This window comes from Lampris incognitus, chromosome 15, assembly GCF_029633865.1.
Source record: "Lampris incognitus isolate fLamInc1 chromosome 15, fLamInc1.hap2, whole genome shotgun sequence".
In the NCBI taxonomy this organism is placed as follows: Eukaryota; Metazoa; Chordata; class Actinopteri; order Lampriformes; family Lampridae; genus Lampris; species Lampris incognitus.
The window spans coordinates 15325617-15353287 of NC_079225.1; the positions used below are offsets into that span (position 1 = coordinate 15325617).

The 27671-nt window shown below is 47.4% G+C and overlaps 1 protein-coding gene across 1 annotated transcript; it reads right to left on the minus strand.

Moving 5' to 3' along the window:
• Positions 1–12110: 12110 nt before the first annotated feature.
• slc35f6 (solute carrier family 35 member F6) lies at positions 12111–25768 on the minus strand. The gene is made up of 6 exons (XM_056294770.1): positions 25626–25768; positions 23965–24037; positions 23614–23785; positions 20754–20969; positions 19516–19626; positions 12111–14329 (listed from the first exon to the last, which is right to left on the minus strand). Exons 1-6 carry the CDS (start codon positions 25700–25702, stop codon positions 13842–13844), a joined length of 1137 nt encoding a protein of 378 aa, XP_056150745.1. The 5' UTR covers positions 25703–25768; the 3' UTR covers positions 12111–13841.
• Between the last annotated feature and the right edge of the window lie 1903 nt (positions 25769–27671).

Genomic DNA, 27671 nt, shown 5'->3' on the forward strand with positions numbered 1-27671 from the left:
GCCAACGGCGGCTCGCTGTTGCTCAACATCACGCCCTTCCAAATGGACGTGATGTCAAGTCTACACAGATGTCAATGACCGTGACACGTATAGGGGCCGGTTTTCATCGCCGGACGGACGCGCGCGCGCGCGCACACACACGCACGCACGCACATATATCATATCATATCATATCATATCATATCATATCATATTATATCAGATCATATCATCATATCGCTCCCCCATTCTGCCTAGGCCTATACACCCTGTGACAGATTATTTAAATAAGGGGTTCCCAATTTCAGAGTCTATTGCCGCAATTGCAAAAGGGAACAGGTCGTTTGTAGGCCCCCACAAATGTATAAATGTGTTTCTAAGTCGTCAGTTTTCAGACAACTCTCGCTGACAGCACGTGATTCCATCCCTAAATAATAGATCTTTAACATCACAAAACAAAACAAAACAAAACAAAACAATAATGCTAATGACATGAAAACCCCTGTTATGATAACACCGCGGCCATGCTGCTGTCAAGCGGACCTGCTGAAAACGCGCTGCAGCAGTCGGAGGCTTTGAAGTGCGGAGCCGCAAAGTGAACCGGTCCTGTTTGGACGGCTGGGCGATTCGTGTTAAATGAGCGGATGTGCCTGGCTAGATTCGTCCCAAAAATAGACCACGCTTCAGTATTTTAGGATCCAGCAGAAATCCTTATTTCTTCCGGAGCAGAGGGGGGAAAACTCTATAATGACTGTTAGAACTTCCTTTTTTCAATATTTGTGCAACTTTATCTCGGCATGCAACTTGCACGGTGACGCAAATCCGTCCCCATGCTCATAATAAACAGAGGAAATCTATTCCCCTCTAAAAGCAAAACACAATTAACTTCAGAAGCGATACCTCATCCGCAGGACTCTTTACTGTGCAGACTCACACGTTAGTCGAGCTTTTACTATCGCGCGCTCGGCTGGGATTGGAAGGGTTGTTTTGCAGCGTTTATTCCAACGAATTTCTCCTGGAAATTCATTTGGCGCCTTCGCTCTTGCAGGGATTTCATGTTCTTGTTTTTTTTTTAATTTTTAATTTTTTTTTTAAATTTACAGCGATCATAAACCCAACAGTGTTCGATGCACACGCGCAAAAGAGCGAGACTCGCAATTTCGTTACTTTAGTTTTACCAGTAAATAAAATGGCGTGCGCGCGCGCGTGACGTAGACGTGCGTTTATATATACATAGTATATAAAACGGTCCCATGCTCCAGAGCTCCCCAGCGCTGCTGTCTGTGGCGTTTGGTCAAACAATGGCTTTTGAAGCCTGCGTCCATTAGTCTTGATTCATATGACCCTGACTGTCAGTGTTTTCGAGTGACACTTTTCCGGGTTAAAATTAGCAGTGACTTATAACGTTTGCCCTCGATCGTGCAGTCAAAACAATCCAGGGAAGAGGATGTAAGGAGACACGGTTATTTCAGGTGCTGATGAGCATCCAGACGTGGCCCCAGTGCAAGACTTTCACACAACGGGGGGGAGGGGGGGGCCGCCGCCGCCGCCGCAATGGGGACAGTGGCAAGTTCACCCAAACACACTTCACCCCGGGGTCTGGTTTGTAGGGAGATGGAGCGAACCCCACTCGGCCACGTGAAACACTTCAGCATTCCCAAAGTCGTGCTTCCAAATTAATTCAGAATTGAATAAAAACGTCGTTGTTGTTTTGTTTTTGTTTTTTTAAATTATTTATTAGGAATGCATTGTGCTGACCACGCGGTGAGGATCTTGCAGAGAGACGTTGTTATTTTAAACTTCTGCTACTGGCTGAATGTTTCTGAAGCTTCGCCCGGAGTCCAGTCTGCAGCCCACCGTCTCAACACGGAGCCCCCACCGTGCAGTGCAGCCTGTGGTAACGAAGCATGGCTTATTTCAGATGCTGCCCCCTTCTGCAGCGTGTTTCTCCTAACGCCGGAAAACACTCTGGCCCCCGCGATGTCCAGCGTACTGCGGGTCCTTCAACGGCTGCACCATTTATATAGGACACGTGAACCCATTATCTGCTTTGTGTGGTTGTGTTGTGTTTTAACTGAGAAGCCATTTGTGAACTTACAGCATCAGGCACCACTTTACCCACACTGAACGAGCAGAAATAATAAATAGCTCCTTGTTCCAAAGGAAAAGCCCCTGGACGCCGCCGGTCGTTTATTTTATTTTTTTTAACATATTCCTTCCACGCTCCTGTGTAAACCATCAAAAAGTGAAACAAAACCGTTTATTTTATCTTTTTATGGAAGACAGATAATAAACATCGACGGATTAAACGGCCATAAATAAACGCGTGCGCGCGCGCGCGCGCGAAGTTGACCCTTGCCGGTCCGCATCAGGGACGAGCGCGCGGGACGCGGCCTCGGGTTACGCGGGGCGAGCAGCGGCGTGCCGAGGGCCCCCATTGTTTGTCCCCTGATTGCCTGCTGTTGTATTTGTCAGGAAGTCTTATCGCGGAGCACCTCTGCCTATCGTCACGCCGCAGGAGCGTCTCCCCTTATCCCAACTTGGACAGAGGCAAATGACTTACATTATTAAACCCAGAATTATTGCTCCCCATCTGCAGCACGACTCCGAGCCGGGCCAGGATTACTATTTCTGGCAATGTTTGTCTCAGGAAGGAACCTTCGCAGATTTAATGGGACCTGGGCCATTGTACACAGCCTTCTGTATGGCACCGTGCCACCGTTTCCAAAGGTGGGGGGGTGGGGGTGGGGTGGGGGGCTATGTCCTAAAGTCACTTCAAAAACAAGGCTGGCCTGCTTTGTGTTGACCCTCGCTGTTGTTTCACATGCAGCCTCCACACCCCTGCTGAAATAATCTCAGATTATGTTCACTGGAAACCCAGAGCCTCGCCATGAAACTTTACTGGCTGCCTGTCATTTTTAAGAAAAATATATTTATATTATTATCATTTTCATTGCTTTGCTGTATGAAAATGGCTGGCCCTGCACCGAAATCCACCCTACATACCAATTAACATTTGTATTTAATATTACACACCGGTTTAAAGTGTGCGGTTTTAGACGCGTGCACTTATTATTTAATCATTAATTCTATTTTCTTCCTACTAATTGTTCATGTGATGTTTCCTGCTATGTGTGTTTGTGTGTGTGTGTGTGTGTGTGTGTGTGTGTGTGTGTGTGTGTGTGTAGAGAGAGAAACGAGCCAAAATAAATCCCTGATATATGTTGGTGCATAAATGGTTCCGGTTCTTTTCTTTTTTTAAGTGGTCTTTTATTATATATTATATATTATATATTATTTGTTGTGTTTTATATATATATATATAAGTCATCACGAGCGGTAGTCCAAACGACAGCTGGTATGTATCTATATCTGACTGCATAAGGAGAGTTTTCCCGTTAATATCCAGAATATTCTGTTTATTCCACAACCTCGCTGGGAATATGCAAATCGTTTCTAAAAACAATTATATCCCGCTCGTGCGGGCGTGTATTTCTTTTTTTTTTTTTTGAATTCTGCTTCATTCGTTCATAGATTCGTTTCTCTTCGCCAGGGTGTGATTTGTTTTGTGTGTCTGTGTGTGTGTGTGTGTGTGTGTGTGTGTGTGTGTCAAGGTTGGAGACAGTGAGCATTTTTTTAAACGGGGTTCGAATCTAACATATGTTGGGCCTGCTGAGACGCACGTGCACAGTCTGAATGAAGAGGCAGCAGCGCCCCCCAGCGGCAGCTGACGTGCATAGCGCCATCTTCTCACAGGGACGAACGGTGTTTTTTGCACGGCCGGGTTTTTTTTTCTCCCACAGGCGGGTCTTTCACTTTATGAATGTGAAATCCCTCTATTATAGTTAATCAATATTTAATATATATTTAACGTATATTTAATGTATATTTAATGTGATTCCCGGAGATGTTTTTTTCTCGTTACTTGGGGGCAGCTGATGTGGATCCAAGGGGACGTTTTAGACCTCCGCTGTGCGTCGGTTTGCACTTTTGCACGACTCTAAACGTACACGATGAGGAGCGAGGGAGAGAGAGAGACAGAGACAGAGAGAGAGAGACAGAGAGAGACAGAGACAGAGACAGACAGACAGACAGACAGACAGACAGGTAGGGAGGAGGGACAGACACCCTTTATAAGGCCCCCGTCGATCAGGATGAGAGAAAGACCCCGCAAGGAAAAAAAAACCTCGGGAATAAAAGGTCGAGAGGTGTGCAACAGACAGACGTGTATTTGTGTTTGTACAAGGCATACAGATACATTTAATTAATTAACCAAAAAGACATTTAATTAAGAAATACAGAGAAAAAGATCAATGCAAATAACTTAAAAAATACATTTAAAGAGACAGGCTACAAAAACGCAGAGAAACAAAATAGCATTAAAAGAATAGGAAAAGGTCAAAGTGCACAGTACGTAAAGGTCAAAGTGCAATTCTTGGTACAGGAAATGAAACACCAGATAAGCTGCAGACAATTAATAGTTAGTGATGAGAAATGAGAGGCGATGGGAAAGTGGAGGCTGAGAGGACTGCAGACAGAAACGCCTCATGCGTCCCCTCCTGCACGTGCGCACGCCGAACAGCTTTGTGGGTATTAGTTAAGTTGTCCTGCAGAGTGTTGGGAGATCTGTCAGCTTCTGCAGAACTTCAGTAGTATTTTCCAGTCCACGTCATCTGACACGCGTAGCTGAGTCAACAACCAATACGTTATATCAACACGTCTCTCTGGGTGCACATAAACCAGCCAAAGCAGCAAGGTGACTCGACCGCGTCACGTTGGGTCAACCTTTATTTTTTACAGCCATGTGCTGCTGGATTTGTGGGACCCCCCTCCCCAAATAACACAACACAACGCCTCGACTCAAAAGCCAGCCACAAAAGTCAGTAAGGTTGTAACTCACATGCATTGCGATTATATCTGCATCCCTTTGAGCATGATGATGATGGTGATGGTGGTGATGAAGATGGCGACCATGATTCGCGGGGACGCGAACCCCCATTTCTTTGCCTGCACAGTCGAGGCCGCGGGTAGGTTGAGCTGGATGAACCCCCGTGTTGGTAAACAAAAAAAAATATTTTTTTAACTGTTCTGCGTTTTCTGCGCAAAATGTGCGCAACTGGTAAACTGTGAAGTGGCCGCGGACGTTAAGAGCGGTAGACAGATCCCAGCCAGCTCAGCCTCCCCCCCCCTCTCGCCCCCCACGTTTTTAAACAAATGAAGGGTTGTTATTTTTTCCCTTCTTCTTTTCTCTTCCCATCTCGCTGGAAGCTTTTAAATACGGCGGGGTCTGGGTGCGAGCGAGCGACCCCACCTGTTTACATTAAAACCGCCTCGGGGGCAGATTAGGGTCGCTCCCCGGCGCCTCTCTCGAGGTGGCTTTAGAGACCCCATACAAGCCCCTCGCGCAATGTACACACACACACACACACACACACACACACACACACACACACACACACACACACACACACACACACACACACACGGTGGAGGCGCGTAGGCACTCCCGGCCGGCCCGGCCCGGCCCGGCCCGGCCCGGCTCGGAGCTGCTGCCGCTGGAGAGGAGGAGAGGAGACTAATGGAAACGCAGAAGGTCATCATAACAAACCATTAGCCCTGCCGCTCGCTGGCGCGCTGCCACGGGCGGAGAAGGAGCGCAGCGCCGCGGAGAGGGAGGGGGGGGAGCGACCCAAACCCAGCAACCCCAAACAGCTCCCATACAGGGTAGCTTGTGGCACACGGTGATTTAGATGCCTCGGCGCCCTGACGCAGGACGGCTCCTAATAACGCCTTGTGCTCCAGCGCCGGCGCGGTGTGCGCTGCCAGTAAACAGGCCGTGCAGACAGGCGGGCCCGTTATAGCGCCTGTCCCGTGCAGCCCAGCCAGCGCGTTACATTGATCAACTCTGCTGCGCATGTTTAGAGCAGCCTTCCCCCGCTGACAGAGAGCAGACCCCTCACATTTGGAGGTTCTGCTCGTCACTAAACTGTCTGTCCGTGTGTTGCGTTCTGATGTCTTGTTTTGTGTTGCATTGTGCTGTGATGTGTTGTGTTGTGCTGTGCTGTGATGTGTTGTGTTGTAATGTGTTGTGCTGTGATATGTTGTGATGTGTTGTGATGTGTTGTGATGTGTTGTGTTGTGATGTGTTGTGCTGAGATGTGTTGTGTTGAGATGTGTTGTGATGTGCTGTGTTGTGATGTGCTGTGCTGTGCTGTGATGTGTTGGGTTGTAATGTGTTGTGCTGTGATATGTTGTGATGTGTTGTGTTGTGATATGTTGTGTTGCGCTGTGTTGTGTTGCGTTGCGATGTGTTGTGATATGTTGTGTTGTGTTACGTTGCGATGTGTTGTGTTGTGCTGTGTTGTGATGTGATGTGTTTTTGTCATGTGTTGTGACGTAATTTGTTGTGTTGTGATGTGTTGTGTTGTGTTGGCCCGCTTGATCCCTCCGCAGCATTGGGGGGGAAACTGCGCGGTGAGTCGTTCGGTGACTTTAAGCAACACCGTGTGCAGGCGCGGCGCGTGCTCACCAACTGACTGACGAGCGGCAAACACGTGAGGTATAGAATTACACGCGTGCCCCTCAAGACACAAAACCCGACCCGGTTAGACCAGGTCCCGCCGACACCTTCAGTACCGCAGCAGCAGCAGCAAGGGGCCGGCCCCGACCTGAATACCGTGGATTAATGAATTAAACCCAGCAGCCGCTCTCCGCAGGTAACATAGTGTCACGTGCTAAACGTTCAGCCAATGAATACAGGCCTACACACGTGCCGCCACCAACAGCAGGGCACGTGAAACAAAAGGAAACGGCGCAGACTGAGTGACAGTCCCAAATATGACGCCGCTTCTCCCAATCCACAATAATCCCGATCAGACAAATTAGCGGCCCTATTGGTTTCCAGGGAATCATGAGGAATTTCCCGATGGGTCGTGATGGGCCGAGCTGTGCTTGGGAACCGCTTTGGCCACTTTGTTAAGCGGGGCTCTGCTCCGCTGGCTGGCAGACAGGCACGGCTCTCTCGGGACAGCTTTGTCTTGAAAAAAAAACACACACCAGTTACCCAAAACGTTTTCCCAAACCGTCCCGGGAGGGCCTCGTGTATTTCACTTTGGCATCCATGTCAAAATGAATATCGACTTCTGTGCGTCAGCGGGGACCAGTTAGGTGGAAGCTGGTTACACAGCGGGACCTATTGAGCGTCACACGCGTTTTTTCCACACAAACTTGGCATGACGGTTTTAAAAAAAAAAGAAAGAAGTTATTTCTTCAACCCCCCCAAAACCAAAAAAAGGCTCAATCAGCTATGTGTGTGTGTGTGTGTGTGTGTGTGTGTGTGTGTGTGTGTGTGTGTTTTCCTGACTATTCATGCAGTAAGTTAATCGCGTTGCGTACACACGCAGCAACACAATTTAACGCCGTGTTTTCACGCATCCATCAAACTGGCAGCTCGGCGTTTAAAGAGCGCACCGATAATGATCTCGTTGGCCGCTTTTCCAATTGTAGCTCGCCGACTGACATCTAGTGGTGACCATCGGAACTGCCTGGGCCTCTAGCCACTGTGTGTGTGTGTGCGCGCGCGCGCGCGTTCTCTTTTTTCTTACCCGGTGGGGCCCAAATGGCCCCTTAGGATAAAAACAAAAACAAAACCAGAAACCACCTACCTTGTGGGGCCATTTTACTGGGCCCTGCAAGGAAAAGGGTCCATTTTGGGGTGAGGGCTTGGTTTGAGGTTTAAGGTTAGAATTAGGGTTAGGGTTAGGTTAGGGTAAGGGTTAGGGTTAGGCATGTAGTTTGCGTGGTTAAGGTTAGGGTCAAGGGTTAGGGAAGGGATGTCAATGAATAGGAGTCAATGAAGGGGCCCCGCAAGGATAGAGAAATGTGTGTGTGTGCATGTGTGTGTGTGTGTGTGTGTGTGTGTGAGACCGAGTGGCTGTCACCCAAGGCGAGGTGTGAGTGAGCCAAGTCAAGTCAAACTGTATCTGTGCAGCCCTACGTCACAATTCAGTCCCAGAGGGCCTCACATTCCCCAACAGATAAAAATGGATGAGGTGTCGATTTAAGAGAGAAGGGGGTGAGGAGTGAGACGAAAAGCAAATAAACAGAGCGGCACAAAAGTAAACAGCGCCACCACTTGGCTCTCGGACCCTCTTTTTGAAGGCAGCGTGTATAATGTTGCTCCCATCAACCCCCCAAACACTGAAGATAGGAAGTACACGAGATATAGCAGGAGCTCCCTGCCATGCTAAAACCATTTTACTGCTCTGTAGCTTAATAAATATGTATGTGAGATACATACATACATACATACATACATATATACATACGTATATATACACGTATATACGTATATACGTATATATATGTATATATACATATGTATATATATACCGATATATACACACACACATATATATACACACACACACACATATATATATATATATATATATATATATATATATATATACACGCACACACATATATATACACTACCGTTCAAAAGTTTGGGATCACCCAAACAATTTTGTGTTTTCCATGAAAAGTCACACTTATTCACCACCATATGTTGTGAAATGAATAGAAAATAGAGTCAAGACATTGACAAGGTTAGAAATAATGATTTGTATTTGAAATAAGATTTTTTTTACATCAAACTTTGCTTTCGTCAAAGAATCCTCCATTTGCAGCAATTACAGCATTGCAGACCTTTGGCATTCTAGCTGTTAATTTGTTGAGGTAATCTGGAGAAATTGCACCCCACGCTTCCAGAAGCAGCTCCCACAAGTTGGATTGGTTGGATGGGCACTTCTTTGAGCAGATTGAGTTTCTGGAGCATCACATTTGTGGGGTCAATTAAACGCTCAAAATGGCCAGAAAAAGAGAACTTTCATCTGAAACTCGACAGTCTATTCTTGTTCTTAGAAATGAAGGCTATTCCATGCGAGAAATTGCTAAGAAATTGAAGATTTCCTACACCGGTGTGTACTACTCCCTTCAGAGGACAGCACAAACAGGCTCTAACCAGAGTAGAAAAAGAAGTGGGAGGCCGCGTTGCACAACTGAGCAAGAAGATAAGTACATTAGAGTCTCTAGTTTGAGAAACAGACGCCTCACAGGTCCCCAACTGGCATCTTCATTAAATAGTACCTGTTAGAGCCTGTTTGTGCTGTCCTCTGAAGGGAGTAGTACACACCGGTGTAGGAAATCTTCAATTTCTTAGCAATTTCTCGCATGGAATAGCCTTCATTTCTAAGAACAAGAATAGACTGTCGAGTTTCAGATGAAAGTTCTCTTTTTCTGGCCATTTTGAGCGTTTAATTGACCCCACAAATGTGATGCTCCAGAAACTCAATCTGCTCAAAGAAGTGCCCATCCAACCAATCCAACTTGTGGGAGCTGCTTCTGGAAGCGTGGGGTGCAATTTCTCCAGATTACCTCAACAAATTAACAGCTAGAATGCCAAAGGTCTGCAATGCTGTAATTGCTGCAAATGGAGGATTCTTTGACGAAAGCAAAGTTTGATGTAAAAAAAATCTTATTTCAAATACAAATCATTATTTCTAACCTTGTCAATGTCTTGACTCTATTTTCTATTCATTTCACAACATATGGTGGTGAATAAGTGTGACTTTTCATGGAAAACACGAAATTGTTTGGGTGATCCCAAACTTTTGAACGGTAGTGTATATACACATATATAAATTAAACCAGTGTGTATGTATGTATATATATATATATATATATATATATATATATATATGTGTGTGTGTGGGAAACATGCATGTCAAAATATCTTGCGCGTCTTAAATCTGACTCTAAACGCTTGAATAATAATTAAGAATACATATTTTCACAATCATATCCCTGTGTGAATACTAGCGACACATGACATTTCCCATAACAGGATGTAGCCCATGTACAAAAACAGGCCCGTCAGATAACAGCTACTTAAGAAGCTGGTATTTGGTTTTACTTCCTGCCCAACAACCTAGACTTGCTCCTGGTTAAACGATAACCCGTCATGACAACCGAGGACACCCCGGAGCGATGGAAAGACACAATCTGTGTGTAGACTATCTGGTAAGTCAGCGCCGGGTTGCTCATCAGGACGATGGAGCTACACAAGCTACCGTCTTGCAGATCCCCCGGGACGGTGTAACGCCTGGGTTTAACCTCCGACCTGCCTTAAAACATAGCCGCGGCCATTAGAGAGGGGGGGGGGTGTGCAGGCCGGCAGGAAGTGTAAACAGGTGGCAGCTGGCTGTCTTGGGTCAGCTGACAACAGACATCTGCATTGGATGTCCATTTCAAAGGATTTCAGTGGATTTCCTGGTCAAGTCGCAAGGCCACAAACATCTCGTCAACATTTTCACTCCGAAAACTTAAAGAGCAGTTTGCAGGGTGGAGACCCCAGTCAAACGATGTAGGAACTAGATTTTCATTAAAAAAAATCTATATATCTATCTATCTATGTATCTATCTATGTATCTATCTATGTATCTATCTATGTATCTATCTATCTATCTATCTATCTATCTATCTATCTATCTATCTATCTATCTATCTATCTATCTATCTATCTATCTAGTGGTCAGCATTGTTGCCTCACAGAAAGAAGGCCCTGGGTCCGAGCCCCAGACCGTCCCAGGTCCTCTCTGTGTGGAGTTTGCATGTTCTCCCCGTGTCCGCGTGGGTTTCCTCCAGGTGCTCCGGTTTCCTCCCACCATCAAAAGACATGCGTGTTAGGGTTAATACTCCTGTCTGTGCCCCTGAGCAAGGCGATGGAAAACTGGCGTTGGTCCCCGGGGGCTGCAGCTGCCCTCCGCTCCTGAACAATAGGGTGGGTTAAATGCGGAGAACACATTCACTGTAAGAATACGGTGTCAAATAAAGTGGTTTTCTTTCATATCGGTGACTTCTGGGGTTGTTGTTGTGAGAGAATTTCACTTCCGTATCGAAAGAAGCCAAAAGGAAGCATGGGTGTAATACTGAATGGGCCTACCGAGCCCAGACCCGGGGGCCCTGGGGCTCAGGGGGCCTTAAGCCAGAGCCTCTGTTATTAACTTTGCATTTCTTGTTGTGTAGTCACAGGGGTTTAGTGTATCATGGCCCAACAGTGCGACTGAAAACTGAAGGAAACTGCAGGTGAATGTGTGTCTTAGTTAATGTGCTGTTGGGGTTCATTGTGTGCAAATCCTGCTGAGGTACAGGTGAATTTAATTATTGTGCTGCTGGCTGCAGGTCAGTGTATCTGCCATGGGGGGGGGGTCGTCTCATAAGCCACCTATCACCGGAAGTGACGTAGGGGAGAGCGGTCAAGTTGAAATGTCTATTCAGACGTATACAATGGACCACAGCCTTATACTTATGAACCCGCTAGGCGTCCAAGAGACCAGCAGCAGACCAGGGTTAGAAGGAGTAACGATCAGAGGAGAGAAATCGAGTTGCGGTGCGAGAACCAGCAGAGAACTGGGCAGGTGTCTTGGTGAGTTACAGATATTTTCTAACTCTGTAGTAATAATGATCATTACATTCATAAAGCGCTTTTCTGGACACCCAAAGCGCTTCACATCGAAGGGGGTAACTCACCTCAACCACCACCAATGTGTAGCACCCACCACACATCAGCTTGAGGTGGAGAGGGAGGAGTCATTGAGCCAAGTACACGGGGGGGGGGGGGGTGACTAGGTGGCCAGATGGAGAGAGCCAAGTTGGGAATTTCCCAGGACAGCAGGGAACCCCCTACTCTTTGCCATAAGTGCCATGGGATCTTTAGCGACCTCAGTGAGTCAGGAGCTCGGTTTAACGTCTCATCCAACGGACGACATCCCCCCCCTACAGCAGCGTCCCCGTCGCTGCATTGGGGAGACTGCCCCCTACTGGCCAACTAACACCACTTCCGGCAGCCACTCAGTTTTCCCTGGAGGTCACAGGCTGCCATCTTCCAAGGATCAGAGGCATTGTGACATCACGACCGAAAGACCGATACGTTCAGTTTCCCCCCCAACTACTTTTCACAGTTTCACTTTCCCGAGTTTATTGTTTACTAATCTAGCTTTATCTATCATCATCCGGCTCTTACTTGGGCATCATAGCAGTGCCAGATGAGTGCTAAGCACTGATTGGTGGATTTTGCAAACAGTCAATTGTAAGACCAACTTTACTTCGAAGCCAAATTTTAACACCTAACTTTACAATGAAACCTTAATGTAAGAGATGGATGAAAACGACTGTTTTTTTAGGGATGCGGTGGAGGAACCACAGAACAATGTTGTGAAGTACCCAGGCATAGAAAGAGGGCGGTCAGGAGCTCAGGAATGACCGGACTGTTAAATTCCAAGATGAACACAAAAAACACGTATACAAGACAATTCGGGTTGTTTCAGAGATGTATTTTTGAAAAACCCTTTTCGGTATCGTTCATTACATGTTGTTCACATCACATCAGGTCTACGTTTGTGTTAAATAAAAGTGTGTACCTCTCAAAATGTGCGTTTGCATGACAACAGTTCCCTTTCCCTCTCGTTGCACGCCAAAGCAAGTGGCTCAGCTACACAACCCAGGATGGGAGGGCGACGTGTACAGTGTTGATAACCACGGTGGCGTCCACACCGCTCAGCTCGGGACGTCCTGGGACACGGTGACCTCCAACACAGGACACGTATTTATCAACGGGCCTGAGAAATTAGTTTAAAAGTGTTGGATAACGTGTCCTATCGAACCAAAACCAGGACAACTGCTTGACCGTTCTGACTAATCTAGATTCCACAGGAAACACTGGAGCACCTAAAAACCCTCTGAGATACTGGACACTGAGAAATAGAGTTATGAGGCAGTGTATTGATACATAGTACATGATATAACCTTGGCAACGGGACAAATTATGACTGGTAACATTTAAAAGGAGACTGACTAGAAACAGACCATATGGCGTGGCGGTCTATTCCGGTGCCTACCAATACGGGGATCGCCAGATCGAAACCCCGTGTTACCTCCGGCTTGCTCGGGCGTCCCTACACAAGACACAATTGGCCGTGTCTGCGGGTGGGAAGCCGGATGTGGGTATGTGTCCTGATCGCTGCACTAGCGCCTCCTGTGGTCGGTCGGGGCACCTGTTCAGGGGAGGAGGGGGAACTGGGGGGGGAATAGTGTGATCCTCCCACGCGGCTGGCGACCCCACATGTATCGGAGGAGGCACGTGGTAGTCTGCGGCCCTCCCCGGATCGACAGAGGGGGGTGGAGCAGCGACCGGGGCGGCTCGGGAGAGTGGGGTAATTGGCCAATTACAAGAAAAAGGGGTAAACCCCCCCCCCCCAAAAAAAGAAACAGACCATCTGTAAGACATGCAAATGACAGGGCATGTGAACAGGTAAAATAGATATTAAAACTGTTATCTAAAAAAAAAATATGAAAACCAACACCATTTTTACAAAGATGCCAATCTTTAAAGTAGTAATTTTCCTAAAACAGCGCTAAACGGATTAGAGCGTACCAAACATTAAAATTATTGTGTGCAAGCTTCTTTTCATCCATTACAAAACAACTAAGAAGGGCCGAAATAAACAGCTTGACATTAGCTAAGAAAATAACAGTCCAGCTCTTTAACCACTTAAGCCTCGATAAAATCCACAGGTAATACAACGGCTCCTCCAGACACCCCTCTTTTACCGGATGGGCCTTTAAAAAAAGCCTGCACACTCATTGCAGCAAGTTGGGAAAGTATCGAACTATAAGAATGTGTCAGAATGGCACTACTGAAAAGAGGTCGTCATCAACAGAGTCCTTGGCCACGTGTCACGTCTACTACACGTGATTAATGCTGTGTGCTGTGATGTGCGGGGAGGGCGTGCTGTGGAGGGTTAGCTCTCATCATCTGCTTGGACCCTGCCGTTATCGAGCAGTCTCTCCCTCTCTGCTGAGCTGCCCTCTTCCACCTCATTCACCGTCCCTGCGCAGCAGGGCAACATGGCCAGCAGGGGGCGGTGCAGTCCATTGTAAAGGGCTGTGCCCAGGAGCAGGATTACGAAGCCGAGCACCTGCAGGCCATGGAAGGTTTCCCAGCCTAAAGCCAGGCTCACTACCCAGATAACCAGCGTGCGCAGACTGTCCAGAACCATGCGCGTGGTGGCGCTTATCTCCTTGGTGACGCTGATGCCGGCAAAATTGAAAAAGGCGATGCTGACGGTGTTGCCCAGCAACGCCAAAACGATGAGCGGCTGGTAGCCAATCTGACAGAAGGCATCGAGGGCATCCTCTAGAACCTGTCGAGGGTTGTTGCTGAAACTGCCCACAGGGATGAAGAACATGGGGATGAGCAGCAGGGACAGCACAAAGAAGCCAAACAACCCTGGGAACACAGTGGGATTGGAGGGTTATTATATTATCATATATTATATTACTTATATTACTCATGATCTGCTTTAATTGTAGAGAATATTTTCATATAGTAAGCGACAAGTTGCAAAATTCACATGAGTCCAGAACAGGAATAGTAGAGTGATAATGTACTTGGCATCCATCCCCTTTCCCAAGTCCACCACTATATTTAAACAGTGGGCTCAAGACTTACTGGCACCCTTGACTGGCAATGCAGTAAATGCCATGTGGAAAATAATGTAGTTTATTAATTATTTGATGAAACCAACCAAAATCATACGTTTATTTAATAAAAGATACATTTCTTCAAATCAAGGTTTCATAACTATTGGCACCCCTGGTTTAGAACTTGGTGCACCCCTGGTTTAGTACTTGGTGCAACCACCTCTGGCAATGATAACGTCATGTAGTCTTTTCCTATATTGTTTGACAAGATTAAGGAGCACATTTGGTGTGGTAGTGGGGTGTGGTTTAGCCTCGGCTACAAGGGGAGAGAGAGGGGGCATGGGTCACGGGGGCGCAGACGTGATAGCAAGGCTGAACTTGCTGTTTATATTTAGCAGAAAAGCTGGGCCCTGGACTGACGGACATGAACGCGGGGACTCACGGAAACTGAAAGTGAGCCAGACACGGTCGCATGAGAGAGAGCGAGCGAGGCAGCAGGCTCCAGAACCAAAGCATACTGGCCAAAAGATGCTGAGAGACATTGTAAACAGACACTGAAAATAAAAACGCTGTGTTCAGCTGCAATCCATCCTCCATCCTGAACCCTCTCCACTGGTATCAGTCTTGCCACAGTGATGGCCCGTATGGGTGAAATGGAGCAGCAAGAAACTCAGCTCGGGCCCTCCACCGAATCACCGACCTCCAGGAGAGCTGGGCCCAGATGCAGCTCCAGCAGACGCAAGCCATGCGGGAGCTGTTTGCTCAACAGGCAGAAGATCGGGCTCTCCTGAGGGAGCGGCTGCGCTCTCCTTCAGCTGCTCCTGGGGGTGATCTGGCCACTTCATCGTCTCATAGGCCCCAGATCACCTTCCCATGATGACATCCGCTGATGACCCCGAGGCATTCTTGGACATCTTCAAGAGCCAGAGGAGGAATGGCCTGTGCACGTGCTCCCCCTGCTTACCGGCGAAGCCCAAGCTGCTGCGCTCAGCCTGCCGGCGTCCTCCCGGGAGGAATACCGAGCCATCTGGCGAGCTGTCCTGGACCGGCTGGGACTCACGCCAGATGGACGTCAATGTTAGTTCGGGACACAGCCTGGAGGATGCCGGCCGCCCCTTCATCCTGGCGCAGCAGCTCCTCGATGCGGCATGATAGTGGTTATGACCAGGCTCCCAGGACATCAACAATGTGATCAAGTGGCACTGTAGCAATTCGTTGCTTGTCTTCTCTCTGCGACAGCCGACTGGCCCCAGTGCCACCCACCATCCTGAGGACCTGGCCAGGGTCATCGCCCTGGCAGAGGACCACCTCACCCTTCCCGACCAGAACCAACGTGGTGAGCCGGCTGTTCACTCCGAGGAGCTTACTCACATACATGCACCCACATACACACATGCAGACACACACATCCGCATCCACACAGCAGCACATATCCGCCAAACCTGATCTCTGCTTACCCCCCCCCCCCTTCCCTTCTCCACAGGGTCTAGCTTCAGCCTCTGCCCTCCCTGACCCACAGGGGGCTCCTCAAACGTCAGGCCAAGAGTTCTGGCGGTGCGGGAAGCCAGGCCGCTGGCGGCAGCAGTGTCCATTAATGGAGGTGGGCCAGGTGGTCCGGGTTCTTGGCCCCTCAGCCCCCTTCGCTCGGTCCAGATGAGAGATACAGCACACTGGTACATATGCAAGGGGTTATAAATCAGGTTTTGGTGGACACAGGCTGCAAGCAGACGCTGATCCACCAAAGCGTGGCTCGGCCTGGGGCACTGGTAGAGGCATTGTGGTTGGAAATTCGGTGTGTGCGGCAAAAAAGCTGGGTCCTGAAATGACACTGTGACAGCCATGAACGCAGGGACTCACAGAAACTGAAAGCAAGCCAGATGTGGTCACGAGAGAGAGAGAGCGAGGCAGCGGGCTCCGGCACCAGAGCGTACCAGCCAAAAGATGATTAGCGACATTGTAAATTGACATTGTAAATAAAAACCCTGTGTTCAGCCACAATTATGTCCATCCTCCATCCGGAATCCTCTACACTAGCATCAGTCTTGCCACAGAGGGATTTTGGACCACTCCACCACGCAGATCCTCTCAAGATCCTTCACGTTCTTTGGTTTGCGGTTATAAACTGCCCTCTTCAGTTCAGCCCACAGGTTCTCAATAGGATTGAGGTCTGGTGACTGAAGTGGCCATTCGCAGAACATTGATTTTGTTGGCACAGAACCATTTCTGTGTGGATTTTGAGGTGTGCTTCAGGTCACTGGGTTGCTGGAAAGTCCACATAAACCCAAGTCTCAGCCTTCTGGCAAAGGCAATGAAATTATCAGCCAAAATTGTCTTGTTATTTGGTGGAATCCATTATGCCATTGATCTTAACCAGTGCCGCTGGACCCCTAGAATTAAAACAGCCCCAAGACATAACTGACCCACCACTATATTTCACTGTGGGTAGGAAGTACCTTTCCTTGTTTCAATGCCAAACATGCCTATGCACCTTCGTCCAGTCATAATTCAAATGACGTTTGGCAAACTCCAAGCCCTTGCCTCTGTGTCTGGAGGTCAGCAAAGTCTTTCTTCTTGCAACCCTTCCAAAGAGGCTGTGGCTATGGAGACGCCACACCCCCCCCCTTTTTTTTTCGATTGTGCACGGCCAATTACTCCACTCTTCTGAGCCGTCCCGGTCGCTGCTCCACCCCCTCTGCCGATCCGGGGAGGGCTGCAGACTACCACATGCCTCCTCCAATACATGTGGAGTCGCCAGCCGCTTCTTTTCACCTGACAGTGAAGAGTTTCACCAGGGGGATGTAGCGCGTGGGAGGATCACTCTACCCCCCCACCCCGAACAGGCACCCTGACCGACCAGAGGAGGCACCAGTGCAGCGATCAGGACACATATCCACATCCGGCTCCCCACCCGCAGACATGGCCAATTGTGTCTGTAGGGATGACCGACCAAGCCGGAGGTAACACGGGGATTCGTTGGTAGGCAACGGAATAGACCGCCACGCTACCCGGATGCTCAGAGACGCCACATCTGATGGTACCTTTTGAAACCCGGTAACCCCAAGATGCCACGAAGGCCTGCAATTCAGTGATTCTTGGTGACATTTTTGCTCCTCTCATCATCGTCCTCACTATCCTGGGGGGCAAAATGTATTCGTGTCTTCTTCCTGGCAGGTTTTCAACTGTTCCATATCTTTTGAATTTTGTTAATAATTGCCCTGACAGTACTCGGTGTGGTATATTCGATCGTATGTGTATTTTCTTGCGGCTGCTAGCAGATTTATGATGGTCTACGACCACCTCTCTCTGTTAAAGAGACAGTTGTGGTTTTACCCCTGGTACTGGATGACAAAAGGGATTTTGCAAGCGTGTTACCTCATTTTTATACCCTAGTGAAACAGGGAAGTGATGGAATGAAGCAATATATAGTTCCTCAAGACTTAGACGAACTCCAGTAAGTGGAATTTTTTATCCAGTTTAACTTTGGAAAATTTCATTAACAACAATCTTAAGGGGTGCCATTAATAGTATAACCTCAATTTTGAGGAAATTGATTTTTAATTAAATGAATTCATGGTTTTGGTTGGTTCCATTGAAATATTAATAAAGTACCGTATTTCTCACATGTTGGCATCTTGAGTTTATCTCAATAATCCATTCATTTTCCGAACCACTTATCCTGCTCTCAGGGTCACGGGGATGCTGGAGCCTATCCCAGCAGTCATTGGGCAGCAGGCGGGGAGACACCCTGGACAGGCTGCCAGGCCATCACAGGGCTGACACACACACACACACACACACACACACACACACACACACACACACACACACACACACACAGACATTCACACCTAGGGACAATTTAGTACAGCTGATGCACCTGACCTACATGTCTTTGGACTGTGGGAGGAAACCGGAGCACCCGGAGGAAACCCACGCAGACACGGGGAGAACATGCAAACTCCACACAGAGGACGACCTGTGACGAACCCCAAGGTTGGAATACCCGGGGGTTCGAACCCAGGACTTTCTTGCTGCGAGGTGACCACGCTAACCATTGCGCCACACCCTTATCCCAATAATGCTATTAATAATAACAATGATTAATATTATTAATAATATATCCATATATTATCGTAATATATTATCATATATATATATGATAATATATAATTAGAATATTTTAACAACAATGTTATTAATAACAATTATTAATACATTTATATATTATCATAATATATATGTATATATATATATGTATATATATATATGTGTGTGTATATATATATATATATCCATCCATTATCCAAACCGCTTATCCTGCTCTATGATAATATATTGTTATTATAATATATTCTATTTTTAATATGTCATTAATCATAACAATTAGTAATAATATTAATAATATATATATTATCATAATATATTATAATATATTATAATATATTCTGTTTTTTAATAATATGTTATTAATAATATTATTAAAAATATATTATACTATATATATTATATATGATATTATGTATTATTTAATATATTCTATTTTTAATAATATAATAATGTTATTAATAATAATTAGCAATAACATTATCTCAATATTGTTATTCCTTTTTTTAAAAATAATATTTTAGTGCATTTCCAGTCAGGGTTGCCCGCTGTACATGAAACTCCGAGGTCACGGCATATTTTTTCCTCGAATGTCAAGGCGTTGTTTTGACCTTTGCACTCCTCGTTATTGGCTGCTCATGAGGTCAGCAAATCAGCTTATTCTGCTTTTGCACTTGTAGTCCGCTTCAGTTCAGTCTTTATTCGGTGGATTGATATGCAGCAAAATTTCAAACATCATGAAAACAATAATTTCGCACCGCGTGAAACATTTCAGTCCGCAATACAAGACGATCATTAGCAAATACCACTCAAACACTGTAGGTATCATCAGTTTGGTGAGTCGTGTGCCTTAGATGCTGTACCACCGCAGATGAACGTTCAACGTACCTTCAGTGCCTACGGCCCGCAGAGGATGGACATCATGTTTGTAGACAAACTTCTCCTCCAGGACCATTTGCACTGAGACGATGATCTGAGCCATGATGATCAGGAGGTCTCCTAAACGGGCCCAGAAAGTGGGGTTGTGTTAGGGAACTTAGTCTCCCATGAAACTACTACACACTTCAGAGAGGGACACTGGAACAGGAACCACTTTGTCATTTGGTGATTACTCCGATTTTCTTCTGGGATAATGATGCCAGCTTTATTCTGTAGTTTATTTTTTTCCTCTCAGAATCAGCCACGTTTTGGCTGTTGTCGTGGCAGCGCGGAGAGCAGAGTGCTATTAATGCTCTTCTCTGGATAAAAAAAACTGTTTTACTTTCTTAATTAGGCCTACATTTTGCTTTGCTTAAGGGAAATCAGCCCTTTTTTCTTTTTTTGGACCCCCCCCCCCTTTCTCCCCAATTCTAGCCGGCCAATTACCCCACTCTTCCAAGCCATCCCGCTCGCTGATCCGGGGAGGGCTGCAGACTACCACATGCCTCCTCCGATACATGTGGAGTCGCCAGCTGCTTCTTTTCACCTGACAGTGAGGAGTTTCGCCAGGGGGACGTAGCATGTGAGAGGGTCACGCTATTCCCCCCAGTTCCCCCTCCCTCCCGAACAGGCGCCCCGACCGACCAGAGGAGGTGCTAGTGCAAATCAGCCAAAATTAAGTTCAGCTTTTTCCCGAGCAGGGCTGGTTACTGGTAATAAATTGGTGGTAAACACATTGGTCTTAATAACATTTCCATTTCACAAGTTGTATAATTTAATGATTGTAGTTGAAGTTATCGTGAAACAATGCAGAATTGTAGATATTCTGCATTGTTTCGCTATATCTTGTGCAAACATTAAGTGCTTTATAGGGTGTTTATTGTAAATCTGTCACTGCTTGTCTACTCTGTCCACTCAGCATCTATTGCATGCCTATCTGTCCCGGCAGGAAAAAAGTCTCTCTTCTCTTAGTCTTCCTGAGGTTTCTCCCATTTTGTTTCGATTAGGTTTTTTTTTTCTGTGGAGTTCTTCATTATCCACATCCACTGTCTTAGCACAGGGGGGTGTCATAAATGGCACAGAAGGTAAAGTGACTGCAAAGCCCTCTGGGACGAAACTGTGATTCAGGGCTAGATAAAATAAATGTGACTTCACTTGACATGACATGACTCTCCCTCTTCGCTGCATCCACAGTCAGAATATCGTACCGGTGATGACTTCGCTGAGTTTGTGTGTGTCGTCCTTGTGCCCATTCACAAAGTCGGCCAGGCCCACCACCACCAGGCCCAGGATGGTGGTCAGGATGCCAATCCACTGGCTGGTCAGCAAGCGGCGCCCCAGGAAAGCCACGGAGAGCAGGCCGGTGAAGATGATGACGGCTCCGCGAAGCATCTGGAAGCTGGAGGCACTTGTCATGCTGAGTGCTGGACACAGTACAGAATCTCATTAGGGCAAGATTCATACGGGCCATCCTGGAACTTGCAATTAAATCTCGAGCGCTGCTCACGATATTTTTATGTGCCTGTTAACAATGCAGTATTTATAGCTCTTAGTCTTCTAAAGCCAAGGTAGCCAAATATATAAAAGGTGACAGTGGCTAGCAAAAATGCAAAATAGGAACTCTGTTCAGAAGATCCAGAAGACACTTTATTGTCTCTGTACATACACACCATGAAATTCATTCTCTGCATTTAACCGAGCCTCTATACACACACTAGAAACAGTGGGCAGCCGTAGTGCGGCGCCCAGGGACCAAATCCAGTTCTTTTTTTAAAAAAGAATTTCTCCCTTTTTCTCCCCAATTGTACCCGGCCAATTACCCCACTCATCCGAGCCGTCCCGGTCGCTGCTCCACCCCCTCTGCCGATCCGGGGAGGGCTGCAGACTACCACATGCTTCCTCCGATACATGTGGAGTCACCGGCCGCTTCTTTTCACCTGACAGTGAGGAGTTTCACCAGGGGGATGTAGTGCGTGGGAGGATCACGCTATTCCCCCCAGTCCCCCCTCCCCAAACAGGCGCCCCGACCAACCAGAGGAGGTGCTAGTGCAGCGACCAGGACACATACTCACATCCGAACTCCCACCCGCAGACACGGCCAATTGTGTCAGTAGGGACACCCGACCAAGCCGGAGGTAACAAGGGGATTCGAACTGGCGATCCCCATGTTGGTAGGCAATGGACTAGACCGCTACACCACCCGGACGCGCCCCCCCCCCCCCCAACTCAAGTTCTTTCCCATTGCCTTGATCAGGAGTGCAGACAGGAGTATTATTAAGCTTAACAATTCAAATTCAAGTCGCTGGGGGTCTAGTCACCGGGGAATCAGGAGCTGTGTGTTTATTCACGTGTCCGACCTCCAACGTGACATAACTAATGGTTACATAGGACCACTGATATAAAGTTAGTGGATCAGCGTAGTTCATTTAAGATGTTTTACTGAAATCTGGACAATCCTCTGAGCTGTCAAAAACACTGAGATTATTACGAGGTAATGGGCATCTTGGAACGGTTGTGGAGAGATGAAGCCCACACTAAACAACGATACACACTGACACAGATACAAAGCAGTAGTGTTAATAAGTCCAAGCAAGTAAAGATCGGGTAAATTTGAGATCATTAAACATAGGCTGCATGTCCCGACCTGTAACAAAGCACAAAGGTCACACTTTGTGTGCTCTTACTAGCAACATCATACTTCCCATCTTACTTTTTTTTTCTTTTCTTTTTTTTTTTTGAGATACTATATTGATCCCCGTGGAGAAGTTAGTCTCTGCATTTAACCCATCCTAGCTGTGTAGCTAGGGGCAGCCGCTGTGCAGCGCCGAGACCAACTCCAGTTCTTCTTGTCACGCCTCGGTCAGGGGCACAGACAGGGGTATTAACTCTAACATGCATGTTTTTTTGATGGTGGGGGATACGGGAGCACCCGGAGAAAACCCAACGCAGACACGGGGAGAATATGCAAACTCTACACAGAGGACGGACGACCCCCAAGGTTGGACAACCCCGGGGTTTGAACCCAGGACCTTCTTGCTGTGAGGTGACAGCGCTAACCACTGCGCCACCGTGCCGCCCAAACTTTTCGGCCCAAACACATTTTACTTTGCAAATTTGAAACAATTTCAACTTTTGTTGACACGCACAGCTCATCAATCTTCTAATTCGACCAGCTAATTAGAATAAAGGGTCTCCGGCGGGACCAGCGATGAAATGAAAGCTACATCTACTTTGTTAAAGCAGAGGAGAAATGAAAACAAACAAACAAAAAATAATCAATAATAGTGTTGATAACACTATTATTGTGAGTTTCAGGGGTGATTTGTGATAGAAGGGCATTGGGAGTGACGAAGAAGGACAGGATTAGGAACAAGTATATTAGAGGGACGGCTCAGGTTGGACAGTTTGGAGACAAAGCAAGAGAGGCAAGATTGAGATGGCTTGGACATGTGTGGAGGAGAGATGCTGGGTATATTGGGAGAAGGATGCTGAATATGGAGCTGCCAGGGAAGAGGAAAAGAGGAAGGCCAAAGAGGAGGTTTATGGATGTGGTGAGGAAGGACAGGCAGGTGGCTGGTGTGACAGAGGAAGATGCAGAGGACATGAAGAGATGGAAACGGATGATCTGCTGTGGCGACCCCCAACGGGGGCAGCCGAAAGTAGCAGCAGCAGCAGCAGTAGTAGTAGTAGTAGTAGTAGTAGTAGTAGTAGTAGTAGTAGTAGTAGTGTTGATAACAGGAAATCCCTGTTTATTTGACATTTTAGGCGTAATATAATATGAATAAAGAGTGAAGGGACACACAGCCTCATCATGAGTTCAGTTCACTTTCCTGTAGGGAAAGTGGCTATTGGTTGCCCCAAAAGTAACTAATTTGCATACTAATTTCCATATAAATCATGTGACAAGGGGAGTGGAAGGGCTACAGTGGCAGAGAGACGGAGTAAATAACTGACAAAACAGCCTACGTATCTTTACAGAAATTAAGACACTACAATAGTGTTCCCCTATTTACAAGAACTGCATTCTACGAGGCATTTATCGGACGATAACTTGGTCAGGTGACTTACCAACATACATGAGGGAGGTTGCAGTCATGTCACACATGGCAGGGGGGAGGAAGATGAGCGGGTTGAAGCTCTGGCCGGGGTTCATTTTGGGCTCCGGGCAGCGTCTGTCATAGCATAGCAGGATGTAGAAGACCGCTAGACAACTGAACTCCCCCAGGAACATGGCTACCGCCTGGGCAGGGAGTAAAGGACGGGTAGAGACAAAATAGACAAAAGGCAAATTCCAACCTTGATTTGATACATATTGAGGAATAATGCTTAACACTATTACAATGCAAGGCAAGACTACAAGAATACCTCAAAATTGTTGCATGTTTTGCCACGTTTTCGTTGATGAGTATGTTACTATACCTGTACAAACGGGTGAGCGAACTGGTGTTCGGGGTCGCCATGGCAACCCTTGGCTGAGAACATGTCGGCCCATCTAACGGACGAGAAAGCATCGTTAAGAGTCTGCCAGTGAATATTTGACACCAGCGACCAAGTTCAAACACATAAAAGATGCACTCGTTTACATTATGCCGCCTGATGAGAACAGTCACAGGGCGACAGGTTCGCATACATAAGTTAATGAGTGGCCTTGCTAAGACTGCAAAGGTTTTACAGTCACGCAATCAGAGGACACGTACTGTACTGTACTGTACTGTACTGTACTGAGAGTCCTGTACTCATTCAGCTTGCAGGGCAATGATGTGTGCTCCCGTAAAGTGAAATAGTCCCTTCCTAAGATGAAACACTACCACTGCTGTCTTCACGCATGCTCAGTAATCCAAGGGAGAAAGTCGTGTGTCCACATGACCTGCTGCAACTTTCTGTGGCTGCTCCTATTAAACACGAGAGGCCACGTTGGTTATGTGGCACCGTCAACGCCTGTTTTTTTTGACAACGTCAGATCAAACATGGCAGCTAGTTGGTATCTCACGAGTCCCCCCCCCCCCCTAAATGTGCCCTACTGGAAGTGTTTCATAGGCTCACACGAAAGCCTATGAAACTCCACAGGCCTACACGGTGTAACAGACCTCGGATTGAAGCCTTTACGGTCAGCGAAGCAGCAAAGTGAGGAGGCTGGTTTCAGGTGACGGCGGCCTTTGCATGCAGCTGAGGGTGAAACCTTCCTACCTGAGCTTTGCTGCAGCTTCTCATCTGTCGCGCCAACATGACGCAACACGCAGGCTGCGTATTACAGCAGTGTCAGTCACACACTGCGTGACAAAAGTCTGCAAGTCTGCAGATCTGAACCTGCAGCTTTTTTTTCTTTTTTTTTTGCTGGGCATGCAGATTATTGGAGAAGTAAAAAAACGCCCGACTTTAACAAGAGCTTTTGCTGAGCTTGGTGAAACCTGCCTGCCCACAGTTGCGCTAGGCGTGATCTTAAACAGGTGATGACGCAACGACACGGCGTGTCATCTTCCCCCCGGACGGCCCATTAGCGGTAAACAGGTCCATGACCCACTTTTGTCATGTGAGCGGGTCACCCCAGGAGCAGCGTGTCAAGGCGATACCCCCCCTCCCCTTATCATTTTACGCATTACCCCGCCAATATTTCATTCTAGAGACCCCCCCCCCCCCAATGTTGTTGGTCCATCTCACCTGATGGACCAACAACAATATCAATAGCCCCCCTCCCTTCCTCCCCTTTGTTATCTGCACGGTCAATGACGATCTTTAATCCCAATTCACAGTTTAGACCACAATCTTCCCACTTTCAATCGGACCACGCGCGAGCGAGCGCATCAAGATATGCAAAGCTAGCCGGCTAACGATAACAGCGACGGTACGCGGCCGGACACACGCTCAAGTTGCCTCGAGGGGACGGGTCGCACACGTGGCCTGCGCGAGAGAGAGGGGATTTGCTGGCGTCTGGAACCCCGCTCTCTTTACAGGACGGGCAAAATATGTGCGATAATAGCCCCCCGCATATATTCGACACCACCACCAGCACCACCACCCGTTCAAAGCAGTCGTCCAGCAGTAATAACGCGGCATGCCTTGACTCATACGCCTGTACTTACTTGGCTGCTAAGGTGTTGATGGAGCCGGTGGTGAGCATAAGTCCCGCAAGGACGAGCTGGTACTTCGTCCAGGCCATGTTGGACGCGACAGTGCGGAGCCCGGAAGCAGATTTATTCCCCCAAGTATAATTTTTGTTGGTTGTTATTAGTCTTGGGATCAGACCTCCCACCTCACACCCCCACCCCCACTCGCCCCGTGTCACGTGACAAGGCGGCGTCAGCTGACCGCGCTGCCGACATCGGCGAGACTTGTTCTGGAACGTACGAAGATAAGGACACCGTATTGTATCGTTGAATTGGGAATATTGGCCCGGGTCTGTATTTGGTGGGTCTAGATTTGATCAGTTTGACATGATTTTTCAGAAATGCACCGAATACCTTGCGTACTTGGACCAACGGAAGAGTAATGGAGGCGGCGGCGCTTTAGTCCTTATTTCTCCTGTCCCCTGTCCACGTGTTTCTTCTGCATCGTCTCTATTACTGGTCAACTGCGCCGTGCGTTTCATATGTTTCAGTTAAAGACCGTATCGATAGGTGGGACATCAGCGACCTGCGGTTGAATCGAACAGTAGGGGGCGCAAAAGTCCGGATAATCCGTTCACACCGTCTCGGATGGGCTCACCTGCTCCCTCCGGCCGCTCGCTGCGAGACGCGCCGTTTTTTTATAGGCGACCAAAATAATTTGGGGTGTGATCGCGTTAACCAGCTGCAGCCTCAACTCAGCGTTATAACGTTGTTATAGCAACTTTCTGTGATTACAACTGAGGAAGTCCTTTATTCAGTCCGGGGCAAGCCTCTTCATTTCTGAAGGGGTTTCAAACAATTCTGTGTTCTGACATGTTGCCGTTGCTCAAGGGATCTCCGGTGTGACCACGTATAAGTTATGACCTCACTCTCACGTTTCAGAAATAAAATATGCACAAAATGCACACGGATGTACAGATGGGCTGCATGTTTTATAGCAGCACTTTTCCAGTCTACCGACCACTCAAAGTGCTTTACAGTGCACGCCTCACATCCACCCATACATCCACACACTGATGGTGGGGGGCTGCCCTGCAAGGTGTCATCCTGCTCATCAGGAGCAGGTAAGGGTTCAGTGCCTTGCTCAGGGACACTTTGACACGCTCTCTGCAGGAGGCGGGGATCGAACCAGCAACCTTCCGATTACTAGACGACTCGCTCTACCTCCTGAGCCATACCGCCCCCAGTAATATCGCATAGTACTGGGTCTCTTCTCTCTGGTGACACTGGCGTGCCAAACATTTTCAGCAATAAAAACACACAGCTGAATTGTGCAGACGGTGGATTTGGCAAAGGGGCATTTCCAAACAGGGGCAGGACGATGCAAATTTAAGCATTTTTGATACGATGGATTCAAAAGTCCCTCAAAGGATGAAATGCAAATAAAAAAAAGTGTTATAGGGATTAAATGTATTTTTTCATCCACTGCTTCTTCTTCCTTCTCCTCTCCTTCTTCTTCTGCTGAAGATAATAATAACTCTCCATTTATGTCAAGATAAGGATTCTGCCCCCCGCATTGGCAACGTGTGATGGTGCATTTTTGTCGAGAAATGTAAAGGCAACCGCAGGTTATCTTATGCACATTTATGCACAGTGGTGGTGCTCTTCTTTTAAACAGGCCCTTGAACCACTGCAGCGTCTGTAAAGGCCATGAAAAAAATATGAGCGGCTAGAAGCATCAGGATTTCATGCCGAATGGCCTGGAAACATCTTCCTGACAGCATCCCCCAGTGAGGGTGCACGCTGGGGAGGGAAGGTGGCAGGGACACAGTGAAGAACGCTCGGGTGAGGCGGCCAGCAGGTCACCGGGGAAGGTCAGCTTGTCAAGAGGTCGATGGGGGAGTTGTTCGCCTTCCTGCAGATCATCTGGGCCACCCTGACCGATGCCGATTTAGCCATAAAATTATTCATGATTATGACTCAACTATGTTGGGGTTATGTCATTACTGACCCCGTCGTCCCATGCAGTTAAAACTTGCAATTTTGCTATTTTGTTACCAGGGAGAAAAACGACTTTTAACT

Bases quoted from the DNA above. Each gene is read 5' to 3' on its own strand.
- slc35f6 (XM_056294770.1), bottom strand. From the start codon at position 25,702: ATGGCCTGGACGAAGTACCAGCTCGTCCTTGCGGGACTTATGCTCACC. The intron at 24,038-25,625 runs GTAAGTACAGGC...CTCGTCCGTTAG, and splicing joins ATCAACACCTTAGCAGCCAA to ATGGGCCGACATGTTCTCAG. The intron at 14,330-19,515 runs GTACGTTGAACG...CTGTGTTCCCAG, and splicing joins GCGGGCCGTAGGCACTGAAG to GGTTGTTTGGCTTCTTTGTG.